At 40.2% G+C, this 26103-nt stretch overlaps 1 protein-coding gene across 1 annotated transcript in view; it reads left to right on the top strand.

The window, feature by feature from the left end:
• RYR3 (ryanodine receptor 3) overlaps positions 1–26103 on the top strand; it is a 400958-nt gene that overhangs the window by 85896 nt on the left and 288959 nt on the right. Inside the window, exons 10-13 of the mRNA XM_011932727.1 lie at positions 4065–4238; positions 7918–8039; positions 22007–22175; positions 23518–23653. Coding sequence (XP_011788117.1) covers positions 4065–4238; positions 7918–8039; positions 22007–22175; positions 23518–23653 — 601 coding nt within the window. The remainder of the gene's footprint in view (positions 1–4064; positions 4239–7917; positions 8040–22006; positions 22176–23517; positions 23654–26103) is intronic.

The following is a 26103-nucleotide window of genomic DNA, read 5'->3' as shown; positions in this document are numbered from 1 at the left end:
AACAAATCAGGAGACAGCATTGGAAAAGAACACTTGTTACTCACCATTCCCAAGAGGAATGGACACGCCATACCACGCAGGGCCACCCAGAGAAACACCATCCTCCAGGAGGAAAGGAGAGTGAGGGGAAGCTGGGGGAAAGAGCCTTTTCATGGTTTCCATAGAAAGAGATGGGCTAGGCAGGATAAATAGGCTTAGGGTTGGCTCCTTTGAATAATTTCAGCAGGCTCTGGAGCACGGGAGTTGCTATTGGTTGTCTGGTACCAGCCCTGGGGAGATTAGGCTACGGGAATGGGGGTCCAGAAGGTAAAGGAAGAGGTTTTTATGGGCTTTGGATTGGTTTGTGTATAAAAGGTGTGCTCCCGGATGAGGCCTTTACCATTTTTAGGAATTGGCTAGCCCTGGAAGGACAGTCCCTGCAGGGTCCACAAAACCATGAGCTCAGAGAATGTGTACAGGTATCCTCCGGCTTTGGCTAAGTAGAGAAGGCTTGATGGATGAGATGTTGTGCTGTGTTCCTTTATGTGATCATCAGTCAGGTGCAGCCATGTGAGGGGATGCAGGAGAGGCTTAGGAAAACAAAGTTTATTATACTCACAGGTCCTAGCAACAGGAGACGTGCCACGGCATGCAGGGTCACATAGGAAAGCGCCAGCTTTGGTCAGGAGGCAGACAAGGGGCACAAGCAAGGTGACAACCTTTGCCACCACTTTTGTTGGGGTTTCCATGGTTAAGGCAAGGCAGGGCTGGGTAAACAGTTTGGGATTTGCTAGTTTGAGTAATTTCAGGGGACTGTAAGCTATAGAGGTGGTCCCTATCTACCTAGTACCTGGCTTTGGAAAGGCAGAGGAATATCGCCTCCTGGAATATATGAGCCAGCTAGAGGACATCTGGTTGTGAATTGATTAGATTGCATATCAAAGGCATGCAGCTGAGCCCTTTGCTATCTCTGACAAGAAAGGCAGTCTCTCCCCAGCCAGAAAGTTTTAAAAATATCGAAATACCACAATATACAGAAGATACAAAATATAAACATACAGATGTAGAGATGCCAAGATGAAGCAGGAGAACTCCAAACAGAAAGTATGATGTCAGTAAAGGCCCAAAGAAGGGGAATATTTGGTACATGAATATAAGTACTCTTAGTCCAATTTGGTTAGAGCATTTGGGGTATAAGAACTTTAGAGATAACAATTGTATTCCATAGGAACCCGGGAGTTATTGAAAGAGAATGATTGGATTAGCTCTGTTTTTTAGAACGTTTCCATTTCTAGCAGTAGGGTGACTGCAGCTGGGGCCATATTCAAGTAAAAACAGAAGGGAGCATTAGTTCATACTCAAGTCAAAAGAAAGTCACCAATGTGTTGTCAATAAAATCAAACCTCTCCATCACCGAGCTCTTTCATTTCCTCTGCTGATTTATCATTATTGTTTAGGGTTGAATTGGGTTGTTTTTCATGTGGATTCTGTCTCTAGATCTTCGTTTGTTGTTGCCGCTGTTCTGTTAGATTAGAAGTGGACACTGCAGCGACTGCCATAGAATCTGGAAGCCGATGCTGTTTTGTGAAACAAAGACACAGAAACACTCCTTTCTAGACAGAATCATGATTCGTTTACTTCAGTGACTCCAGAAAAACAGAGCTTTTTTTTTGCAAAGCCATGTTTAAGTGAAAGGCAAGAAAGTAATGAGGTTACCATATTCATTGATAGTTGGGTAATATGAATTGTTTTAATCAGGAGCTATTAGAAATCAATGTAATTATTCATATTTAACAGTTGTGGTGTGCCTAATTTTAACCCCTGCATTGGCTATGGTTAGAGAGCAGACTAGAGATGAGAATTTTGGCATCTTTTCAGTTCTGCTACCGGCTCGAGTGTCTCTAGAGCTGTGAATATTTCCGCAGTGAAAATCAAGTATCCATTATTTTATAGAATAAATGCATTCTTGATGAATCGCCTGTAAAGAAAATCCCAATATATCAAATACTATTATCCTATTAGCTCATGTTACAAAATCAGAAATATGTTTTTCTGGAAATAATGTTTTTGCAAAAGAAAAATTCATACTTATCCTTGGATGTTATGTTGCTGCTTGAAAAAGTAAAGAAGTCATGTTTAATAATCCAGCCAATGTTTCAACACACACATTTAAAAGAAAAAGAAATTTCTGGTACTAATATTGCTCCAAGTGATCCTTTAAATGTTGTGTGAAATAATGAAAGCTTGAAGGAAAACAAGAGCTGAAATGAAAAATAATTGTAAAAGAAAAAATTACTCAGCTACATATATTCTCTCAGTATATGTCCATTAAGTAATTGATAGGTGTTGAATTTTCTGTTATAAATCCAAAGTTAATTGAAATTAGGCCTGTGCCCTTGATTTTTTTCATAGCCTGACAAAAAGAAAAATGTCGTATAAACAAACACATTTTACATTATGATGTGCTAAGTGCCCGGTAGAGCAATGAGACTGTGCTGGGGAAGAACAGCAGGAGAGACTGACTCTTCCTTTACAGAGGTAACCTCTGAGCAGGGTTTTGAAGGGTGAGTAGTAGTTTAGAGTAGGGAAGACCACAGACTCTGGAGCTGGACTTCCTGTCATTACTTCCTGAATGATCTTGGGCAAGTTTACCTCCTTCATTTTCTCATCTGTAAAATTGGAATGGCATTTGTAGCTACATCAGAGGCCACTATGGAGAGTTAATACATGTAAAGAACTTACAACATTATATTGAGCATGGTAATAACTCAATACATGTGCTGCTGTTTGTTCCACTTTATTAAGAATGAGAAAAAAGTGGAGGCCGAGGTGGTGGATTGCTTGAGCCCAGGTGTTCAAGATCAGCCTGGGCAACATGGGGAAACCCTGTCTCTGCAAAAAGCAAAACCATAAATAAATAAATAAATGAACAAACAAACAAAAGATTAGCTAGGTGTAGTGGCCTGCACCTGTAGTCCTAGCTACTCAGGAGGGTATGATGGGAGGGTCACTTGCTCCTGGCGGCAGAGGTTACAGTGAGCCAAGATTGTACCACTGTACTCCAGCCTGGGTGACAGAGTGAGACTCTGGGCTCAAAAAGAAAAAGAAAAAAAAAGAGAAAGAGAGAGAGAGAGAGGGTAGGGAGGGAGGCAGGAAGAGGGAGAGACAGAGAAAAAAGTTTTTGCGAACAGGTAACAGCCGTTTTTTATTCTGTAAAAGTTCAAATTGCTTCCTCCTTAATGGCTTTTACAAATGAGCAATTTAATGCAAGATGTAGAAAAGAAATGGAAATAGGGTGTAACCATTCAGAATAGCACCACGGAGGCCCTGATTGATGAGAAGGAGAAGAAGTTACCATGCATCAGAGGACTACCTCATGACACGCTATTGTGACAGGTACTTCAGATTGTTACTGTGTTGTTACCTGATGCACAGGAAGTCCCTTTTCCACACTGGAGAATAGGCAGTGAAACAGTGACAGCTGAAGAATGAAACCGCTTGACTACAGCACACCACTGAGGAGGCCCTAAGAGACTGATACACAAATTACTACATTAGCTTAAGCCATGTTAGTGACCCCTGTCTACTCAAAGGGTTTCCTTTCTCTGCAGATTTTTATAAGAAATTTTTACATGAAATCAATAGATAGGATGAAAGCCTCTGAGTCAGTGCATTTGTGACAGGTAGCCATTACAATTATGGAAGATGTCACTTGCTGGAAATAAGTTACTTGGCTAGTAACGGGTTACTTATTAAGGTATATAAATCAGGATGAGGAAAGTAGAAAATATAGTGAAGAATTACACAAAATCAGAACAGAAAAGAGGGCTTACTAGGTGCCCCCTTTACCCATGGATTTAAATAATCACTGAAGTAGCCAGAACTCGAAAGCCATTGATTTTACAATTAACAAGAGATAAGGGAAGCAAGTCTTTCTGAAATCCTGGCTTGGACAGCCACATCATGATTATTTTGGTAACCAGTTGCCTGGCTTACAAATTTTTCGTAGGTGATTCGTTTTGTATATTGAGCTTCTAATTTAATCAGATAATGCCTATGTTTGTTTCTTTTTGTGTATGAATTAGGAACTCAAGGAGAAATTAGATTCCAGTCACAAGCGAGACATAGAAGGCATGGGAGTTCCAGAAATCAAGTATGGAGATTCTGTCTGCTTTGTACAGCATACAGCCAGTGGTCTGTGGGTGACCTACAAAGCACAAGATGCAAAAACTTCCCGCCTGGGACCTCTGAAAAGAAAGGTGAGAGTCAGAATGTCTGTCTACAGTTGTTTTACCCTGAGTTGGAAGCAACTAGGCAATAGAAGTGATTCTGAGAATCAGGTGGATGTGATTGTGATTTACTTCTTACTATTCAGAAGAGTTATTTTGTGATAGATTGTACACAGTTTCTTCCATACTTCAGCCTAATTTGGATACTTTGACCCCATATTCAATGGGGGAAAAAAACAAATACACTGCAAATCTGTAAGGAGGAGATGACGTGCTTAATGCACTCTAAAACCCGATCTAAATGGCTTTTGGTGATTTGCTGTCTTGGGATTATCCACATCATTGCTCCCTTCATTTCAGTGGATAATTGAGTTATTGTGCAGTTTTCATAAAAGACTAAATAGATCTCTACAGAGAAAACACAGATTGCATAATAACAAGCCCACAGGAACCCACTGGCAGAAAGAAGAGATGTTGTGGAATGACAGTATCGACAGATTGTATCTTGATTTGAGTGGTGCATCACAGCCTGCTCCAGTGAGAAAAACTAGCTTGGGTACATGCAGCATCTTTTCACCAGAAAGTCAATTGCCATAACAGTGTTTCTTTTGGTGGGAACCAAATAATGGATGTCAAGGATGTGATGCTTTTATCCCTGAAAAACTCTTATAAAATATGGGTTTAAATAGTCAACTAGTCCCAGAATAAGGTGCTAGGAGGTACTGTGCTCTGTAGTTGAGGTATAGCAGCCTAAGGTAGTCATGATGAAAAGTTTTCCAGAATGCAGGTTGTGGTAAGAAAGGATGTTGAGAATGAACATAAGGTAATATCTTAATTTTGTGTAAGGCAACACAGACTAGGAAAATATCCAGGAAAGGGGAAATGAAGTGATCAAGAGGGGATAGAAAATACAATAAATAAGAGGCCACATAATTTGGCTTGTATGAGACCAACTCTTCCTCTGAAAACAGCTGCACAGGCTGGATACAGTACCTTCAAAAAAAATGGAAGGTTTCAATAACCAAGCCAGCCAAAACATACGCACAAAATATTGCACATAGAATGTAAGTGCACTGAGGTGAGCCCCCCTTCGTCTTTGTTTTCCCCCTCAGCACATTTGCTGATTTGCAGAACTAGGGAATGGGATCTTGCATTAGATCAGTTGTGCTAAAGAGTCAGATTAGACATAGGTTCAGCTAAGGCTTCTGGGACTCAGGGGGCCAAGAGTCCAGAGTAGAGAGAACTGCAAAAACATGTGCCTAAAATTCTACATGCAGTTTCCTCTAGAATCCTAAGCTGAGCATGGATGGGGTGTGAAGCCAAAATAGTAAACACGAAACTGCTGTGATCATGAAGAGCAAAGCAGAGATGTTGACATTATGACAGTACTAGGGATACACAAGTCAGGGTTCAGGGTGTGACAAGTTGGAATGACCCTGGGAGATACAGTAGGCTTTCAGTTGATCTTCAGAAGAGCTACACCCCGGGAATGAGGGCTACATGCTGGGAATAAGAACAAATGGAAAATAAATGCCAAAAACCCATCCTCTATTCTTACCAGCCTATCAGAAGAAAATTCAATCCTCTGTAGAGTACAGTAATACCATCTAGAGCCTCTACAGTCTTTCAAACCTAGTAAGGCAATGGTAACATTTAAAGAAAGTAGAATTTGTGGATCTTGGCTGTAACTCTGGGTGGGCAGGGACAGGCTCCAAGGACTCTGCAAATGTGGAGAGATCTCATTTTGCATTGTTGACTTATTGTACCTGTCCATGCCTTTCTCTTCTAGGATCATAGCCCGCACATTCATTTAACTGTTAGAATGTATGTGTGAATTTGGGAGGTGCTTTTATGAACTCTATCCAGCTGGTGCGATGGTGCTCAGCCCTCGACAGGGCTACGCTGCTTCATTTCCTAGGAAGCATGTTAAGTGCCCTCTCTAAAAATACAAAGGATGTCTGAATCTGTGCTGTGTTTTATGAAATGAACAAAACAGTAATCAAGAGAAACCAATCAACCACAAACACAATGAAACACCTGATGCGTAGCCACTTTAAAGCACCCTCTTTCTTATTCCCACCTTAGGCTTCTTCTCCCTGCTCTTCAGTTGTAAGATTTCTCCAAGAGAAACAAGGACCGTAGGAACTGGGCTGCTGAGATCAGTAGGGTTCATAATAACAACATTCTAGCAACTGCATCTCCCCCCAGTTCTCATTACTTTCTCATTTGGCTGGCCAGTTTAAATGTGTTATCTGAACAAGCAAAACCTAAGAATTTTGGTCTTTAAGGACCAGAAATCTGGGACCCAGGCCAAAGTAAACATAGTGGCAATGTATTACTAAACCCAAATGCAGCATTGCTACCCAGTTGCTGAGGTGTTCTGACAAAGGAATATTTTCTAACGGTTAGTGATTCCAATGGTAACAGTATCCTTTGCTAATGCGCACACTGCAGTATACAGATGGGATGCAAAGTCTTGTTTCAAAAATGAACAAGCCTGAATTCTAATTCATCATATCAGGAAGTACCTTCAAAATAATAAAAAGCAAGGGAAAGATTTTTCACATGGAAAGGAAAATAAGTTGTTTCTTTAAGCTAAAAGTGAGAGAGGCCAACAATCTTTATTGTATAGATACCTTCTAGAGCCACACGTTTTGTCCGTGTTGACATGTAGACTCCCAGGATCTACACATTGTCGGTCTTTGCTTACTTCCATCAAGGGGAAACCGTGTCAGGGAACTTGGATCAGGATTTGACCTCAACTTGAACCAGGATCAAACTGTCTCACTTAACACACTTGATCGTTTTAAGGGAAAAAGCCACTGACCTCCACATAAAAAGTGGGTAGCCCTTCCCAAAAAAATTGTGTCATGGTGTCCTTAGTGACAAGTACATATGCTTAGCTTCCAGATAGCTGGTCTAACATCCGTACTATACTGCCCCGGATAATAAACATTCATTGAGCACCTATTAGATTCTAGGTACCATGCCAAGTGATGACATGTAAATCGTTGAATCCTGCAAACAACCCTCTAAGATAAGTCTGTTTGCAGATTGGTGAAATCCAAAGCAAATGGGGGTTAAGTAACTTGCCCAAGGTCACACAGCTGGTAAGTGGCAGAGCAGGACTAGACAAAGGTCTGCTGATATCAGAGCCCATGCTTTCAAATTGACTCTCTAGCCTCCAAGAGAAGCCAGCTACCACCTTGAGCTGCTTTCCCCAGCCCTACAGTTAACTCACTCAGTGTAGTTGGCCTTCAGTCGAGAAACCAAGCCTGATCCCAGTACAGGGTTTTGCTTTACATTGTCTTTTTCTTCAATTCATCTCTGAAGGAAAAGACTTTGAACACAGTGACTTTCCCCATTTCCAAGGGTAAGATTCCATGTTCATTTTAAGAGAAAAATCGATTATGAGATACGTTATCACCCTTTCATATCTAGGCCTGAGGAATGTGTCATAACTCATACCATGGTGACACATAAAATTTCATTTTCATCAAAGCACTGTGTCTAAGGAATGGTTCACATGTCACTAATAGGGCGTATGGGCGCAATAACTTCGCTAATGTCCCATTCTCAAAATGGGACCCAGGGGAGCTTATTTGGAGAAAGGAATAAGAGGGATGAGGGAAATACTGCGGGAAATGTTGACTGTCCATATGTGGAATAATTGTAACCTTAGGGCTTCTGTCCCTTGCCACGTGGGTAGGTCATACTCCATCAGGAAGGCCACATGGATGATGGATTAACACTGCAGAGATGCCAGCGTGAGGAGTCCCAGGCTGCTCGGATCATCCGGAACACTACAGCCTTATTCAGCCAGTTTGTCAGGTATGTTAGCTCCTTGCCTCCTCTACCTAGTGAGTTTGACTCTGTGGCCTTCCAACACCACCACCCACCTCTTTTTGATACTGTGAATGTTTTCAGGAAATAATGATACACCAGCAAAGAGTTTTACCATCAAGAGCTTGAGACTGAAACAGATTTCCTACACGGGTGAACTCCTACTAGCTTCACCCTTTGCTCAACAAATGCCCAAGCTCCATTAGTTATTCAGATTGGAGTGATGAATATCCAAGATCTTTGCATGCAAATGAAGTGAAAAGAGTTGGAGTGCATTGGTCCGTTTTATATTTGTGTGTAAAGATAAAAACAGCAAAGAGGAACTGATACACTCCCCATGTATTACGTACGAAGGGTTTCTCCATCATTCAGAATTGCTGCTATGGTTTGGATCAAAGTAGCTTTGCACTGGAAGCCTTGGGTTACCCAACTGTGGCTGTGGCTTAAATGAGAAAATTAACTGAACTGCCTGCTTGGATCATAATCCCTCCAGTCTAAATAATGCTTCCAAAACAGAACTCTGTGGATTGTTTTCACCAATTACCATGAGGAACTGATTCTGTTGTCAGCTGTGCAGTGTTCCACGATTATTCTTCTCTTGTAGGAAAGTCTCTCGAACGCCAAGGGGTGTAAATCACGTGTGTGAATTTGCACGAAATGAGAGCTTTGTTTTAGATCTTGACTTTTCTTGCTGTTGAAAGACTGCCGTCCAAGGGATGTGTATTAGGAAACAGGTTGGGCCGCCGTTGCCGTTCAGAGTAAACGTTTACCTCTTGTTTAGGTAATAATACAAAGTAGGCAGGTGGTTTAGGGAAAATAGGTGGCCTAGCTACTGGGGCTCAGGTTCCTTCCATCTTGCTGTTTTGACATCTCCCAAGATTCTTAAAGTGCATCCCTGGACCAGAGCATCAGCATTACTTGCAAACTTGTTAAAAAATGCAGATTCTCAGGTTTTACCTCAAACCCACTGAATCGGATACCCTCAGAGTAAGATCCAGCAACTCATATTGTTATAGGCCCTCCAGGTGATGCTGATGCATACGAAAGTTTAAACATGACTGCCCTACAATAGAGATCTTAACCTTGGCCACATGCTAGATTTATCTGGGGAGGTTTTAATACCCTGATGCCCAGGCTACATCTTAAACCAATTGCATCAGAATCTGCAGATGTTGGATCTAAATGCCGGTATTTTATTGAAGCTCCCTAGGTGATTCTGACATCAGCCTCAGTTGAGCACTGCTATCCTGGGATGTTTTTCCGTTCACATGGTCAAAATGTCCAGAACAGATAACTCTATAGAGGAAAAAAGCAGAGGCAGAAGTAGAAAGAGTTACCTTCTTTCTACCTAGAAGTAGAAAGAAGTAGAAAGAGGCAGAAGCTGGGGTGTCTTAGGGGGAAAGGGAGAGTGGCTGCTACTGTGTAAAGCTTTCCGGAGAGCTGATGAAAACATTCTGAAACTGATCATGGCAAAGGTTGCACAACTCTGAATATTCCCAAAGCTACTGAACCTTTGAATTGTACCCTTTAAATGGGTGATCATATGATATGTGAACTGTATTTCAATTAAGTTGTTATTTTAAAAAGTCAGTGGGAGTTATGTGCCTGACAATGGGGAAATTATTTTTAAACATCTTTATTGAGGTAGAATTTACATATTACAAAATTCATCCTTTTAAATGTACAGTTCCATGAGGTTTTATTTGTTTGTTTTTTGTTTGAGATAGGGTCTCACTGCAGCCTTTCCACCATCGGAGCTCAAGCAATCCTCCCACCTTAGCCTCCTGAGTAGCTGTGACCACACATAAATACCATCACACCAATTTTTTTTTAATTTTTTGTAGAGATGGTGTCTCACTACATTGCCCAGGCTGGTCTCAAATTGCTAGGCACAAGTGATCCTCTCACCTCAGCCTCCCAAAATGTTGGCGTTATAGGCATGAGCCAGCATTCCTGGCCAATTCAGTAAGTTTTAATAGATTTATTTGCAGAGCCTTACAACCATCACTGCAGTTCAGTTTTAGAACGTTTCCATCCCTCCAAAAATATCTCCTATGCTCATTGCAGTTTATTCTAGTTGCCACCCACAGCCCTAGGCAACCACTAATCTTTCTGTCTCAATTTAATACATTAATAAATCATAAAATATGTTGTCTTTTGAATCTGGCCTTTTCACTTGGCATTATATTTTTGAAGTTTATTCTTTAATTTCTTCACTTATTTATTGCTGCAGAGTATTCTTTGTGTGTGTGTGTGTGTGTGCATGTATGTGTGTGTAGAGTGAGAGTTCTATATAGATAGAGATGCACATATATCACATTTTACTCATTTAGTTGATGAACAGTTGATAGTTTCCATTTTGATTACGAAGAATAATGTTTTTATGGATATTAGTGTAAAAGTTTTCAGATATGGTTTCTGTTTCTCTTGGGTAAATAGGAGTGAAATTGTTGAGTCGTATATAAATTTGTATAACTTTTTGATATATTTTTATTGTGGTAAAATATATATCACATCCAACTTATCATTTTTTCCATTTTTAAGCTTAGTGTCATCACCACTATCCATCTCCACATTTTTTAATCATCCCAAACTGAAACTCTGTATTTATTAAACAAGAACTCCCTATTCTCCTCTCCCTCAGCCCCTTATAACTTCTACTTACGCTTTGCTTCTATGAATTTAGCTATTCTCAGTACCTCATATAAGTGGAGGCACACAGTATTTGTCCTTTTGTGTCTGGCTTATCTCACTTAGCAAAAGATCTTCAACACGTAACATGTTACGTGTTATGTTGTAACACGTAACATGATTTCATTCCTTTTTAAGGTTGAATAATATTCCATTGTATATAAATACCATGTTTTATTTATTCAATTGGGTATGTTTAACTTTATAAGAAACTGAAAAATCTGTTTTCCAAAGTGGATGTACCATTTTACATTTCTCTTAGAAACGTCTGAAGTTTCTTTTCATTACATCTTTTCCTCCATTTGTTGCTCTCTGACTTTTTGATTGTAGCCATACTAGTAGCTGTGATACTAGTAGATATTATTGTGGTGGTTTTAGTTTGAATTTCCAGAATGAATAAGGATACTGGACATCTTATGTGCTTATTAGCCATTCATGTATCTTCTTTGGTAAAATGTAATTAAGCATTTTGCCTTTTCAAATTGGGTCATTTGTCTTAAAATTAAAATTTGAGAGTTTGCATCTTCTGTTATGAGTTTTTTGCCACATTTATGATTTGCAAATATTTTCTCTTGCTCTTTGGCTTTTTTTCTCATTTTTTAAAAATGGTGTCTTTTGAAGCACAAATGTTTTATTTTTGATTAAGTTCAATTTAACATACTTATGGATTGTGCTTTTGGTGTCATACCTAAGAACTCTTTACTCAAATCATCATGATTTTCTCCTCTGTGTTTTTCTAAAAGTTTCAGAATTTTAGCATTTACATTTAGGTCTGTGATCCGTTTTGAGTCTGTTTCTGTGCATGGTATGAGGTAAACGTTTAAATTAATATTTTTGTATGTGGCCATATGGATATCAGATTTTTCCCTGCACAGTTTTCTGGAAAGACATTTCCCCATCAAGTTACCTTGGCACTTTTGTCAAAAGCCAAGTGATCATAAATGTAAGAGTTTCTTTCTGGGCTGTTAGTTCTGTTCCATTGATCTGTATGCCTGTCATTATTCAAAAATAACACTGTCTTAATTAATGTACCTATAGTAAGTATTGAAATAACGTAGAGTGAATGCTCCAATTTTGTACTTCTTTTCAAAATTATTTTGGTGCTTCTGGGTCCTTTGTATTCCCATGTGAATTTACGGGTGAGTTTATTTTTGTACAAAAAAATTCTGCTGGAATTTTCATAGGTGTTAAATTGAATCTAGAGATCCGTTTTGGAGGACTGTTAGCCTCATAATATTAAGTCTTCTAATCTACAAACATAATATGTCTATTTATTCTTCTTTAATTATTTTCAGGAAGATACTGTGGTTTTTATTATATAAGTCTTGCACTTCTTTTATGAAATGTATTCCTATGTATTTGATTCTTTTTGGTGCTACTACAAATAGAATCATTTTGTGATTTCATTTCATATTATTTGCTGCTGGTACATAGAAATTAACTTTTAAAAATATTGGACTTATGTCACTGACCTAATTGAAATTATTTATTCAGTGGGCTTTTTGGGAAGCAGGTGGATTCTTTAGAATTTTTTACATGCAGGATTATGTCCTCTGTGAATACAAAGAGCTTTATTTTTTTCTTTCCAATAGGGATGCCCTTTATTTATTTTTCTTACACGATTGCACTGGCTAGAATATCCACTACAATGTGGAATAAAAGTGGTGAGAACAGACATTCTTGTCTTGTTCCTGATCTAAGGTGGGGGTGGGGAGAGAGCAGGAAACATCAGTTTTTCACCATTAAGTGTGGTTTTGACTGTAGGATTTTTGTAGATGCCCTTTGTCAGGTAGAGGAAGTTCCCTTCAATTCCTAGTTTGTTGAGAGCTTTTCTCTTGAATGAGCATTAGATTTGGTCAAATGCTTTTTCTTGGTCTATCGACGTGATCATATAGTTTTGGCCTTTGTTAATATGGTTTACTACATTAACTGGTGGAAAATCGGGTATTGGTGTTTCTGTTACTGTTGAATTGTTATTTTCTACTTCAATTCCATCAGTTTTTGCTTCACCTATTTTGGTTTCTGTTAGGTGCTTATATGTTTATAACAGATGTATATTTCTGATAAATTTGCCCTTTTGTAATTTTAAACTCTTTTCCTTTTTTCTCTGTGAACATTTTTGTCTTAAGTCTGTTTCATAGAGCCATTCCAGGTGTCTTAGGTGCAGATAATGTTTTTTGTTTGTATGGCATATTGTCGTCAATCCTTGTGCTTTTAACCTATTTGTGTCCTTGAATAGAAAGTGTATCCCTTGTAGAAAACATATATTAGATTTTTAAAAATAGTCTGACAATCTCTCCCTTTCATTGGTATGCCTAATCCATTTATAGGTAATGTAATTATTTAGATAACTGGATTTATGTCTGCCACTTTGCTATTTATTTCTTATGTCTCTTTATTTATTTATTTTTTGGTCCTCTGTTCCTCCCTTACTACCTTTTTTTGTGTTAAATAGATATTCTCTAGTGTAACATTTTAATTATTTTGGGTTTTTAAAAATACTTTTTTGAGGAGTTATTTTCTTTTTTCTTTTCTTTTCTTTTCTTTTTTTTTTTTTTTTTTGAGACAGAGTCTCACTCTGTCGCCCAGGCTGGAGTGCAGTGGCCGAATCTCAGCTCACTGCAAGCTCCGCCTCCCGGGTTCACGCCATTCTCCTGCCTCAGCCTCCCGAGTAGCTGGAACTACAGGTGCCCGCCACCATGCCCGGCTAATTTTTTGTTTTTTGGTAGAGACGGGGTTTCACCATGTTAGCCAGGATGGTCTCGATCTCCTGACCTCGTGATCCGCCCGCCTTGGCCCCCCAGAATGGTGGGATTACAGGTTTGAGCCACTGTGCCTGGCCGAGGAGTTATTTTCTTAGTGGTTGCTCTAGGGAACTTAATATATATTTAACTTGAAATAATGCACTTCAAATTAATACTAACTTAACAAATAAAGCAACTTTGCATTAACATTTTTCCATTCTTTGCCTAATCCTTTGTGATAATATTGCCACTTATATTACATCTTCATAAGTTATACGCCCAGCAACAAGGTTTTATAATTATTATTATTATTGTTATTTTTTTTGAGACAGAGTCTCGCTCTGTCTCCCAGGCTGGAGTGCAGTGGCACGATCTCGGCTCACTACAAGCTCCGCCTCCCGGGTTTACGCCATTCTCCTGCCTTAGCCTCCCGAGTAGGTTTTATAATTATTTTATGCAGTTTTTTAAAATCAATTACAGGAACAAAATAGAAAGATAAGTATTTTTATATTGCTTCTGGTATTTACCTGCATAGTTACCTTTACCAGTGTTATTTATTTCTTTGCGTGGATTCTAGTTACTGTTTGGTGTCATTTTCTTTCAGCCTGAGGGACTTCCCTTAGTATTTCTGACAAGACAAGCCTGTGACCATTTGCTGATGGACCTGTGTGTGTGGCTGGATTTTGTTTTCTGCTTGTGTGGGAAGCAATAGAAAGCTAGGGTCCTCTCCAGTTTTTCCTGAGCATGTGTGTGGCCTTGCACATTGCCTACTCTGCCCTATCAGAGCTGTTTTGCCATGAGGCGGTGGAGGGACGGAGATGGAAGCATCAACAGGCTGAAACACTGAAATTTTAAAAAATTAAATTAAAAAAATTTTTAAAAAAGAAATTAAAAAAATACACAGACACACACACATACATACACACACACATACATACACACACACATACATATATACACACACTGGGCCAGGTGTTGTGGCTCACGCCTGTAATCCCAGCACTTCGGGAGGCCAAGGCACGTGGATCACCTGAGGCTGGGGTTTGGAGACCAGCCTGACCAACATGGAGAAACCTGTCTTTACTAAAGATACAAAAATAGGCCAGGCGCAGTGGCTCAGGCTTGTAATCTCAGCACTTTGGGAGGCCCACGGGCGGATCACATGGTCAGGAGATGGAGACCATCCTGGCTAACGCGGTGAAACCCCGTCTGTACTAAAAAATTCAAAAAATTAGCCGGGCGTGGTGGCGGTGCCTGTAGTCCCAACTACTTGGGAGGCTGAGGCAGGAGAATGGTGTGAACCCGGGAGGCGGAGCTTGCAGTGAGCCGAGATCGCGCCACTGCACTCCAGTCTGGGCGACAGAGCGAGACTCCATCTCAAAAAAAAAAAAAAAAACAAAAAAACCAAGAACAAAAATAGCCGGGCATAGTGGCGCATGCCTGTAATCCCAGCTACTCAGGAGGCTGAGGCAGGAGAATCACTTGAACCCAAGAGGTAGAGGTTGCAGTGAGCCAAGATTGCGCCATAGCACTCCAACCTGGGCAACAGTAGTGAAACGCCATCTCAAACAATAAAAAATAAAAATAAAATATTTAATTTTTTGTATGCCTTTAGTCAATTTCCAGAGTCCAGAGATCATTGTTTTGAATGGTTTTGTCCAATTTTATTATTATTTTGTGAGAGAAAGGATTTACTCAGCTCTTTACTCAGCTATTAAGTCCCACCCTCAAGAGGGAAATTCTTGATTCTTCCAGGCACAGGATATTTTAGGAAAAAAGGACTAATGAAAAAATATCAATGCCGAGGGGGTGTGGGCTGCAAAAGTTATAGTATTTGGATTTTTTAATAGCTAGGAAGTAAAGGAGAAAAAGACATTTTGGAAGTAGATTCTTCTTCCCCATCTCTTTTGAGAAACCAACTTTGTATGCTGTGTGCACATAGAAACCAGGAGGAGGGGTGGCCTTCTGGGAGCACATTAAGACTAAGGGAATAGGGAAGGAACAAGAAAGAAAAATGAAGAGGTTAAAGTTTCATCATGCTATCTCATCATCCTCTGTAGAGTTGCTGGGAACTGTCCAGTAGAATGAATAGTATGATCGATTAAGGAGTCTGAAAAACTCTGCTGAGGAAAAGATACTGTCAGCTGTCCTCTAAGTTTAACCTTAGAAGAGAGACAACAAATAAATCATTATGTTGTGATAAATATTCAGAATCACATGGGATCTCACTTGAATTTAATAAAAGAATTCATTGGCAAAGGCCCAAGAATGTAGTGGGACAGGCTATAGGGAGTTGAAGAAGGTGGGGAGGGATAGGTGCCAGTTGTAGTTATTTCTGAGTTGAGGCTCTGACTTAACTCTGTACATTGGGCTTTTCTCTCTGAGTTTCTTTTAGAGTAGAATATGAACACCATGATGCTTTCCAGAAGTAATGTCTGTTTTCACCATTGCTTCCCATGCCAAGCATGTGATATGTCTTGTTTTTTGAGGAAGGAAGGAATCTGCCTAGTCTAGTAGGGGACTATAATATTCGTGTTTCTTCAAGGGACAAGATGAAGTAGTCCAGCAATGAGAGCCCAACAGACAAAAAATTAGACCTGAAGGACCCTGGCAATCAACGAATGCACCTTTCCTATTTTCCAGGTGCTAAATGGAAGCATAAGAGGCCTAGCAGTAACCCGAATATCACACTGATAATGGCAGTGGCAAGGCTGAGACCTGAAATTTCCAACTCCCTGTATGGTGCATGTGCTGCCTCAGTGAGCTACAAAAAATGTCTATAAACCTCTTGCTGTCATCTTTTCCAATTATGTAAAGAATTATTCTTGACCAGCCTCAGTGTCTCTAGTAAAATGAAAGTGTTTTTAAAACAAAAAGCAAAAAGCAAGTCCTGGAGCTGGACAGAAATATTGAGGAAAATATGTTCATTCCTTCACTGAACTCAAAAGTGGGAAGTCATATTGAATTGAGTTTCATACTGCCAAGGCTTCATCTCATGTACTCATGGCGTTCTCTTCCCTACTATTTTTGTGTCTAATAATATCCCAGGTAGTCATTTGCAAACACTAACTGAGAACTTACAACATGCCAGGTACTGCCAGGAGTTGAATACACACTGATGTGCCTCCCTGCCTATAATAAGCTTACAGTCCCCCATTATTCCTTCCCCATTGCATGCACTTGGCATTTTTAATACAAAATTGGAATTATTACCTCACAGCCTGATTGCTTTCAGAACTTTTTGAGTCTTTGTTTGGGCCTAGATGAAAATCTTTCCTTAGCATGTATGCAAATTAATATATAGCAGTTGGTGAATAAGCAAATATACTATAAATGCCTAGGAGAGAGCATTAGAAATTGGCCATCAAGAAGAAGCCATGCTAAATGCTCCAATTAAAAGACACAGCATGGCAAGCTGGGTAAGTAGTCAAGACCCATTCATGTGCTGTATTCAAGAGACCCATCTCATGTCACGTGCAAAGACACACATAAGCTTGAAATAAAGGCCAGAGGCAAATTTACCAAGCAAATGCAAAGCAGAAAAAAGCAGGGGTTACCATCTTAGTTTTTGACAAGACAGACTTTTAAACGAACTAAGATCAAAAAAGACAAAGAAGGGCATTACATAATAATAAAGCATTCAATTCAACAAGAAGAGCTAACTGTCCTAAATATATATGTACCTAATACAGGAGCACCCAGATTTATAAAACAAGTTCTTAGAGACCTACAAAGAGTCTTACACTCCCACACAATAATAGTGGGAGACTTTCACACCTACTGTCAATATTAGATCATTGAGACAGAAAGTTAACAAAGATATTCAGGACCTCAATATCAGTTCTGGATCAAGTGGACCTGATAAATGTCTACAGAACTCTCCACCCAAAAACAACAGAATATACATTCTTCTCAGTGCCACATGACACTTACTCTAAAATCAATCACATAATTGCAAGTAAAACACTTCTCAGCAAATGCAAAAGAATTGAAATCATAACAGTCTCTCAGGCCACAGGAAAATCAAATTAGAATTCAAGAAACTTACCCAAAATCACACAACTTAATGGGGAGTGAACAGCCTGCTCCTGAGTGACTCCTGGGTAAATAACGAAATTAAGGCAGAAATCAAGAAGTTCTTTGAAACCAGTGAGAACAAAGAGACAATGTACCAGAATCTGTGGGATGCGGCTAAAGCAGTATTAAGAAGGAAGTTTATAGCACTAAATGCCCATCTCAAAAAGCTAAAAAGATCTCAAATTGACATCCTAACATCACAACTAAAAGAACTAGAGAACTAAGAGCACACAAACCCAAAAGCTAACAAAAGACAAGAAATAACCAAGATCAGGGTGGAACTAAAGGAGACAGAGACACAGAAAGTCCTTCAAAGCATCAACAAATACAGGAGCTGGTTTTTTGAAAAAATTAATAAAATAGACTGCTAGCTAGACTAATGAAAAGAGAAGAATCAAATAGACACAATAGAAAATGATAAAGGGGATATCAGCATTGACCCCACAGAAATTCAAACAACCATCAGGGAACACGATAAACACCTCTATGCAAATAAACTAGAAAATTTACAAGGAATGGATAAATTTCTGCACATATATACCCTCCCAAGACTGAACCAGGAAGAAATTGAATTCCTGAATAGACCGATGATGAGTTCTGAAATTGAGGCAGCAACAAATAGCCTACCAACCAAAAAAAGCCCAGGACAAGATAGACTTAACAGCTGAATTCTACCAGAATTCTACCAGGTACAAAGAGGAGATGGTACTATTTCTTCTGAAACTGTTCCAAACAATTGAAAAGGAGAGACTCCTCCCTAACTCATTGTATGAGGCCAGAATCATCCTGATACCAAAACTTGGCAGAGATGCAACAAAAAAAGAAAACTTTAGGCCAATATCCCTGATGAACATCGATGTGAAAATCTCAATAAAATATTGGCAAACCAAATCCAGCAGCACATCAAAAAGCTTATCCAGCATGATCAAGATGGCTTCATCCCTGGGATGCAAGGCTGGTTCAACATATGCAAATCAATAAACAATTCATCACATAAACAGAACTAAAGACAAAAATCACGTGATTATCTCCATAGACACAGAAAAGATCTTTGATAAAATTCACCATTTCTTCATGGCTAAAACTCAATGAACTAGGTATTAATGGGAAATACCTCAAAATAATAATAGCCATTTATGACAAAGCCACAGCCAATATCATACTGAATGGGCAAAAGCTGGAAGCATTCCCCCTTGAAAACCAGCACAAGACAAGGATGCCCTTTCTCACAGCTCCTATTCAAGATAGTGTTGGAAGTTCAGGCCAGGCTAATCAGGCAAGAGAAAGAAAGAAAGGGTATTGAGACAGGAAGAGAGGAAGTCAAACTATCTCTGTTTGCAGATGACATGATCCTGTATCTAGAAAACCCCATCGTCTCAATCCAAAAGCTGCTTAAGCTGATAAGCAACTTCAGCAAAGTCTCAGGATACAAAATCAATGTGCAAAAATCACAAGCATTCATATACACTAACAACAGACAAGCAGAGAGTCAAATTATGAATGAATTCCCATTAATACTTGATACAAAGAGAATAAAAACCTAGGAATATAGCTAACAGGGGAAGTGAAGGCCTTCTTCAAGGAGAACTAAAAATCACTCCTCAAAGAAATTGGAGATGGCCCAAACAAATGGAAAACATTCCGTGCTCATGGATAGGAAGAATCAGTATCATGAAAATGGCCATATTGCCCAAAGTAGTTAATAGATTCAATGCTATTCCCATTAAACTACCATTGACATTCTTCATAGAATTAGAAAAAACTACTTTAAAATTCATATGGAACCAAAAAAGAGCCCATATAGCCAAGACAATCCTAAGCAAAAGGAATAAAGCTGGAGGCATCACACTACCCAACTTCAAACTATGTTATAAGACTACAGTAACCAAAACAGCATGATACCAGTACAAAAACAAACACGTAGACCAATTTAAGAGAATAAAGAACTAAGAAATAAGACCACACATCTACAACGATCTGATCTTTGACAAACCTGACAAAAACAAGCAATGGGGAAGTGATTCCCTGTTTAATAAACGATGCTGGGAGAACTGGCTAGCCATATGCACCAGATTGAAACTGGACCCCTTCCTTATACCTTATACAAAAATTTACTCAAGATGGATTAAAGACTTTAATGTAAAACCTAAAGCTATAAAAACCCTGGAAGAAAATCTAGGCAGTACCATTCAGGACATAGGCACAGGCAAAGATTTCATTATAAAAACATCAAAAGCAAATGTAACAAATGCAAAAATTGACAAATGGGATCTAATTAAACTAAAGATCTTCTGCACAGCCAAAGAAATTATCATCAGAGTGAACAGACAACCTACAGAATGGGAGAAAATTTTTGCAATCTATCCATCTGACAAAAGTCTAATATCTAGAATCTGCAAGGAACTTAAACAAATTTATAAGAAACAAAAACTCATTAAAAAGTGAGCAAAGGATGTGAACAGACAGTTCTCAAAAGAAGACATTCATGTGGCCAATAAACATATGAAGAAAAGCTCAACATCACTGATCACTAGAGAAATGCAAATCAAAACCACAGTGAGATACCATCTCATGCTAGTCAGAGTGGCAAGTATTAAAAAGTCAAACAACAGATGCTGGAGAGGCTGTGGAGAAATAGGAATGCTTTTAAACTATTGGTGGGAATGTAAATTAGTTCAACCATTATAGAAGACAGTGTAGCAATTCCTCAAATACCTAGAACCAGAAATACCATTTGACCCAGCAATCCCATTACTGGGTATGTACTCAAAGGAATATAAATTATTCTATTATAAAGATACAGGTGCACATATGTTCACTGAAGCTCTAGGCATAATAGCAAAGACACAGAATCAACCCAAATGCCCATCAGTGATAGACTGGATAAAGAAAATGTGGTACATATACACCATGGAATACTATGCACCCGTAAAAAGGAATGAGATTGTGTCCTCTGCAGGGACATGGATGTAGCTGGAAATGATTATCCTCAGGAAACTAATGCAGGAACAGAAAACAAAGAACCACATGTTCTCAGTTATAAGTGGGAGTTGAATAATGAGAACGCATGGACCCAGGAAGAGGAACAACACACACTATGGCCTGTCGAGGGGTCGGGGGTAGGAGGAGGCATAGCATCAGGAAAAATAGCTAATGCATCCAGGGCTTAATGCTTAGGTAAGGGGCTGACAGGTGCAGCAAACCACTGTGGCACATGTCTGTGTAACAAACATGCGCATCCTGCACATGTATCCCAGAACTTAGAATAAAATAAGATACAAAAAAAAAAAAGTCCTTGTGATGTTACTTGCACATTGAGCCAATTCTCAATCACTCAGGCCTAATGATGCAAACCCACAAGAGGTGGGTCCATTTCCCCTTCCTCTTCATAGCCTTTGCCCACTGAGAGGCTCCCAGGTGTACCCCTCAAGGAGATGGGGAAATGAAGGGTCATTTCGTTATCTGTAATGCTTTGTATTCTCTCTCTGTTGAAGGGGTTTAATTACAAAAATTGGGGAGAGATTAAAACAGAAAAAGACACTTGCAGAAAAGGAGGAACACAACAGGGAGAGACAGATGGAAGGGCAGGTAACGTGGGGTTGGGGAACACCAAGAAACAAAGAGGGACAGACCTCAAAGCAGAGAAGAAGGATGTTTGAGAGATAGGGGACACTGAGAAAGGAGGGTGATAGAGAACACAGTGAGAGGAAAGTCAGATGAAAGGACCACAGATACAGAAAGCAAAGGAACCATCAACAAATGGAGTGAGGGAAAGCAGGCATGTACCCAGAGAAACATGATGAGGAAAACACATGCAGAGATCTCAGAATACACACAGAGACGTGGAGGGGGTGCAAGAGGAGAGACAGAGAGAAAACTAACATTGGGATAGAGGCAAAGACCCAGTGACAGAAATCCTTTCAGCCTTATGATTAATCAGTGCCAAGAAGGTGTGGTTGTTTAAAAGAATCATGGGTTAAGTTTATTTTTTTTAATGTTTTTATTAAAAAAAAAAAGTGTGACAGACAACCGAGGTAAATGGAAGGGGAAGCATCTGCTGTAGATAGAAGAGTCACTGTCACAACCACCGTTGAAATTACCTCTTTAGATTACAGGGAAATCATGATTAAACATTCAGTGAATACCCATTGATGCTATGACGGTAATATTAACAAGATGAGTTATAAGTTGCTTGAAAATAAATGTGCTAAAAGGAGTCATTTCCCTTTGTTTATGAAAATAGCTTTAAACTTGAATGTGAATATTTCCTTCTGTTACTCTGTTAGCTGGGAGACTTCATTTTGTAGCTGCTGGTACGATGGTCGCCCAAGGAAGCAGCTCATGGTGCACCATGGGGGGCTGTTAGGAGCGGGACCCAGTGGGTGTTCATCAGGGCGCTGCTGCTGGCTGGTGCCTAAACCATGTCAATCTCGTGGTTTTTAGCGGAAACAATCGCACAGCTGCCCCCATCACCCTGCCTATAGAAGAAGTCCTGCAGACCCTACAGGACTTGATCGCCTACTTCCAGCCCCCGGAGGAGGAGATGCGACATGAAGACAAGCAGAATAAGCTCCGCTCACTCAAAAACAGACAAAATCTTTTCAAGGAAGAGGTAAGTCGAAAAATGAAAAGTTGAAATTCACTTCCTGTCCAGAGCTAAAATATTCCTGTGACTGCAACTTAGTTTTGTCCTTCTGCATGCACGTGTTTATGAGAGAGCCAGAGGACAAGAGAGATTTGGAAGTTGGGAAATTGGAAGCCAATCTTCCCTGTCCGCCAAACCTGGTTACGTTAGCAATGGCTGGCACGTTCAAACTAGATTACGTTTTAAAGCTTCAGTGCCACATGTGTATCGAAAATACGTTTTCAGTAAATTTCAGCTGTGAGAGCATGACATTGGCTGTGATTCCCAAGTTTTGGGAAATGTTAGAATTACCTGGGAAACCTGTTTGAAAAATACAGATGCCTGGATTCTACCACATTAAGAATACCTGAGAAGCTGGTTTAAAAGGCACAGAATATGCTAAGTCTTATGTCAGAATTCAGCATCTGAGTCACTGGGAGTGGGACCTGGCCATGAGGAAAATGCCAGCTGGGGCTTAGGAGACCCAGGGCCTCATTCTGGCTTCATCTCCGGCTGTGTATGACCACAGACAAGTCACAGGCCTTTTCCAGACTTGGAGACATGATGATTTAGTGCCAACAGGCCATCGTTGTACTTCTGGACCTGCCATACGTGGGCACAGGGCTTGTCGCTTGGGCATTTCCAAAGTTAGTGGTATGGGATGTAAACCATCCCAGCTCAGTCTTCTGATCTAACCAGACTTTGGCTCCAGGGACATTCTCAATGCCTTAAAGGCTACTGAAATTCCATTTACCATCTCCCTCCTATGTGCTAAGAACAGCTAGCACAGATTTTTACTGGGTGGCATAGTATTTCAGATTAGCTAGAAAAGTGGTGATAGTGTTATTGTCTCTAAATCCCACCTTTTTTGGGGGGTGGGGAGGTAGGAAGCAAGCATGGTTGTTTTGTGCATCTGAATGGAACTTGAACTTACTTGATATTTAAGAGAGAAATGGGTACTATATCTAGATCTGTTTCTGGGTGAGTCAGAACCACTTCACACCAGACCGAAAGCAGGTTTTTGTGAAACTCATTCACCCTCCCTCTTCCTAAGTATGTCCTTGGATTGAGTTAAGCACGTGGGGGCAACCTGTCAGAAGAGGCTGCTGACTCACTCTCCCAATGGATGCTATTTAGGTCTCTCAGGCATAAAAATGCATGTTTTGTTTTTAGGAGGGAAAAAAACAAAACCCAACTGGCACCATGAAGGTCTATTTGCATACTGGCATTATCAGCTTTAAAAGGTGAATGATAGACAAAGAGAAAGAGCAAAAGGGATTCTGCTTTCTTAATCAGCAATGTTTATATTTTCCTCCACTCTCCTTCTCAGGGAATGTTGGCTCTTGTCTTAAATTGCATTGACCGCTTAAATATCTACAATAGCGTAGCACACTTTGCAGGGATTGCAAGGGAAGAGAGTGGCATGGCCTGGAAAGAAATTCTGAACCTCCTCTACAAATTGCTGGGTAAGTACACATACAGTGCCTTCTCCCTGGGACGATTTCCGTGGGATTTCCACGTGAAATCCCAAGATTGTCTTTAAGTTGCCATTAACCCTGTGATATTTGGACTGCCTCATTCCTTAGAAGCCTTTTGTTAGCCATTCAGTTTGAACCCAGCTGTTCATTCTGTTAACTATTAGCAGCCAGTAGAAGCAGATGGTAATCAGTTTCACTGCAACTGCCTGGGAAACTCTTGACAGTCACTTATGCTCCGTGAACCTCTATTCCCTACCTTTCATGAGGAAACAAGACTACAGCACATTTACGATGTCTTCCAGTTTTAAACTTCTGCAAAGATATCACCTGCACTTTAAGAAGTGTTATTCTCTTAAATCTGTGCCCTCTCACTTGTCCACTTGTTAGTCGTGATTCCCACTGCTTTGGCCTGTTATTTCATTTTGGTGAAAAGAAAAAGGTGGGAAGTAAGAATATTCCAGCAACAAGCTTATCTTCTCACAGTATGGAGTGTGTAGTGATGTTCTGGTGCCTGCTACAACAGGTTCCATCCAATAGGCCTAGGCCACCCGCCTATGGGTGGGAGGCAGAGAGAAGACAGTATGAGCCAATGCAAGAAGGTGGCCACCAGGAGTTGCCCAGACACTGTGATAAGCTAGTACTTTAGGGCTTTGCTCTGTGTATGTCCCACTGGAGAGGAAATCTATCATAGAAAGTTCACTAGGCCAGAAGGGAGCCCAGAGAAATCAGTCTGGACCTATTCCCCAGCTTAGGGTTCAGGTTGATTGGATTACCACAGTGCTGATTGATTGCCACTGTATGACCCTGTAAAGTGTCTTCAAACTCTAGTGTTTTGTATTGACCCAGTAGGCATGATTTTAACCATAATACCCAACAATTATTAATCTTTGTGTGAGTGGTGAAATATCTCTTTTGAACCCCAGAACAACACTTGAAGGGTTAGTTACTATTATTGTCATTTCACTGAGAAGAAACTGATGTATGTGATGCTCATAACCCAAGGTTATGAGCATCTAGTAACTGATGGAGCTATGGCTTGAGACTCAGCAGTGTAACTCCAGGACTCTTGTGCTTAACTTCCTTGTTGCAACTGACCTGAAAAGGAGGTTAGGAGCTCAGACTTGAACTGTGTCCTCTACTGACTGAAGATACAAAGCTGAGGCCCTGGAGGAGGCCTTTCTTTATCCTAAATTTGCCATGTAGCAGCCTCAGTGAAATTCCAATTCAGACCTATCATGTGAAGGGCAAGCTACTTGGGGGCTAATCAATTTACGTGGACTTGTTCCAGATTTGCATCTAGTCTTTTTTTGTCCTGTGGAGAGAAGGTTATTTGGTGTAGATTGGTAAAACTCAAATGACAGCAAATTCTCTTTCTTTGCGGTATCGTCTGCCAGTGGCTTTCAAGTAGGAACAGGCATCAGGATCCGCTGGAGGGCTGGTTACAATACAGATGCCGAGGCCCACCCCCCAGAGTTTCTGAATCGGTAAAGCTGGATGAGGCCTGAGAATCTGCATTTTTAACAAATTCTTAGGTGATGCTGATCCAGGGACCATGCCTCAAGAACCACTGTCGAATAGGGATATATTTTAGATATTCTGTAGTTGCATGTTGCTATTACGCATCCATTAGTGTATAGCCAACCTTTCCAGCTGTGTTCACTGGGATGCCTTCCTTTAGCACTGAAGAATAATAAATCTGTAGCTAAATTTAAGAAAACATGGCAAGAAGTTGAGTTCTTAAGGCAGTAATGAAGCCAGTATTAAATTCTTGCTTATCACAATGAAGTAATTTCATTACTTTATGCATTTATTGTCTCCATTGCCTGCTTGATGCAGGCAGGGAATCTCTCTTCCTTCCCCATTGCTCTAGTCTGAACAACTGGGCAGGTGTTTGGTACATAGCAGGCTCTCTGGAAATACTTGTAAAGTGAGCCAATACTAGATTTTTATTTTTCCAAGTATAGAAAGAGGTTGGGTGTGGTGGTTCACGCCTGTAATTCCAACAGTTTGGGAGGCTGAGGTGAGGAGGATCGATTGAGGCCAAGAGTTCAAGACCAGCCTGACCAACATAGTGAGACCTCCATCTCAATTAAAAATATGTACGCCAGGCATGGTAGCTCGCTCCTGTAATCCCAGCACTTTGGGAGGCCAAGGCAGGTGGATCACTTGAGGTCAGGAGTTCAAGACCAGCCTGGTCAACATGGTGAAGCCCCGTCTCTACTAAAAATACAAAAATTAGCTGGGTGTGGTGGCACACGCCTGTAATCCCAGCTACTTGGGAGGCTGAGGCAGGAGAATCACTTGAACCCAGGAGGTGGAGGTTGCAGTGAGCTGAGACTGCACCACTGCACTCCAGCCTGGGCAACATAGCAAGACCCCGTCTTTATGTAGAAAAAAAAAAATTAGCTGGACATGGTGGTGCATGCCTGTAGTCGTAG

Source organism: Colobus angolensis, unplaced genomic scaffold (genome assembly GCF_000951035.1).
Source record: "Colobus angolensis palliatus isolate OR3802 unplaced genomic scaffold, Cang.pa_1.0 Scaffold97, whole genome shotgun sequence".
Lineage (NCBI taxonomy): Eukaryota > Metazoa > Chordata > Mammalia > Primates > Cercopithecidae > Colobus > Colobus angolensis.
Note: the sequence above shows the minus strand (reverse complement) of the source record. Positions and strands in the feature narration are given on the sequence as shown.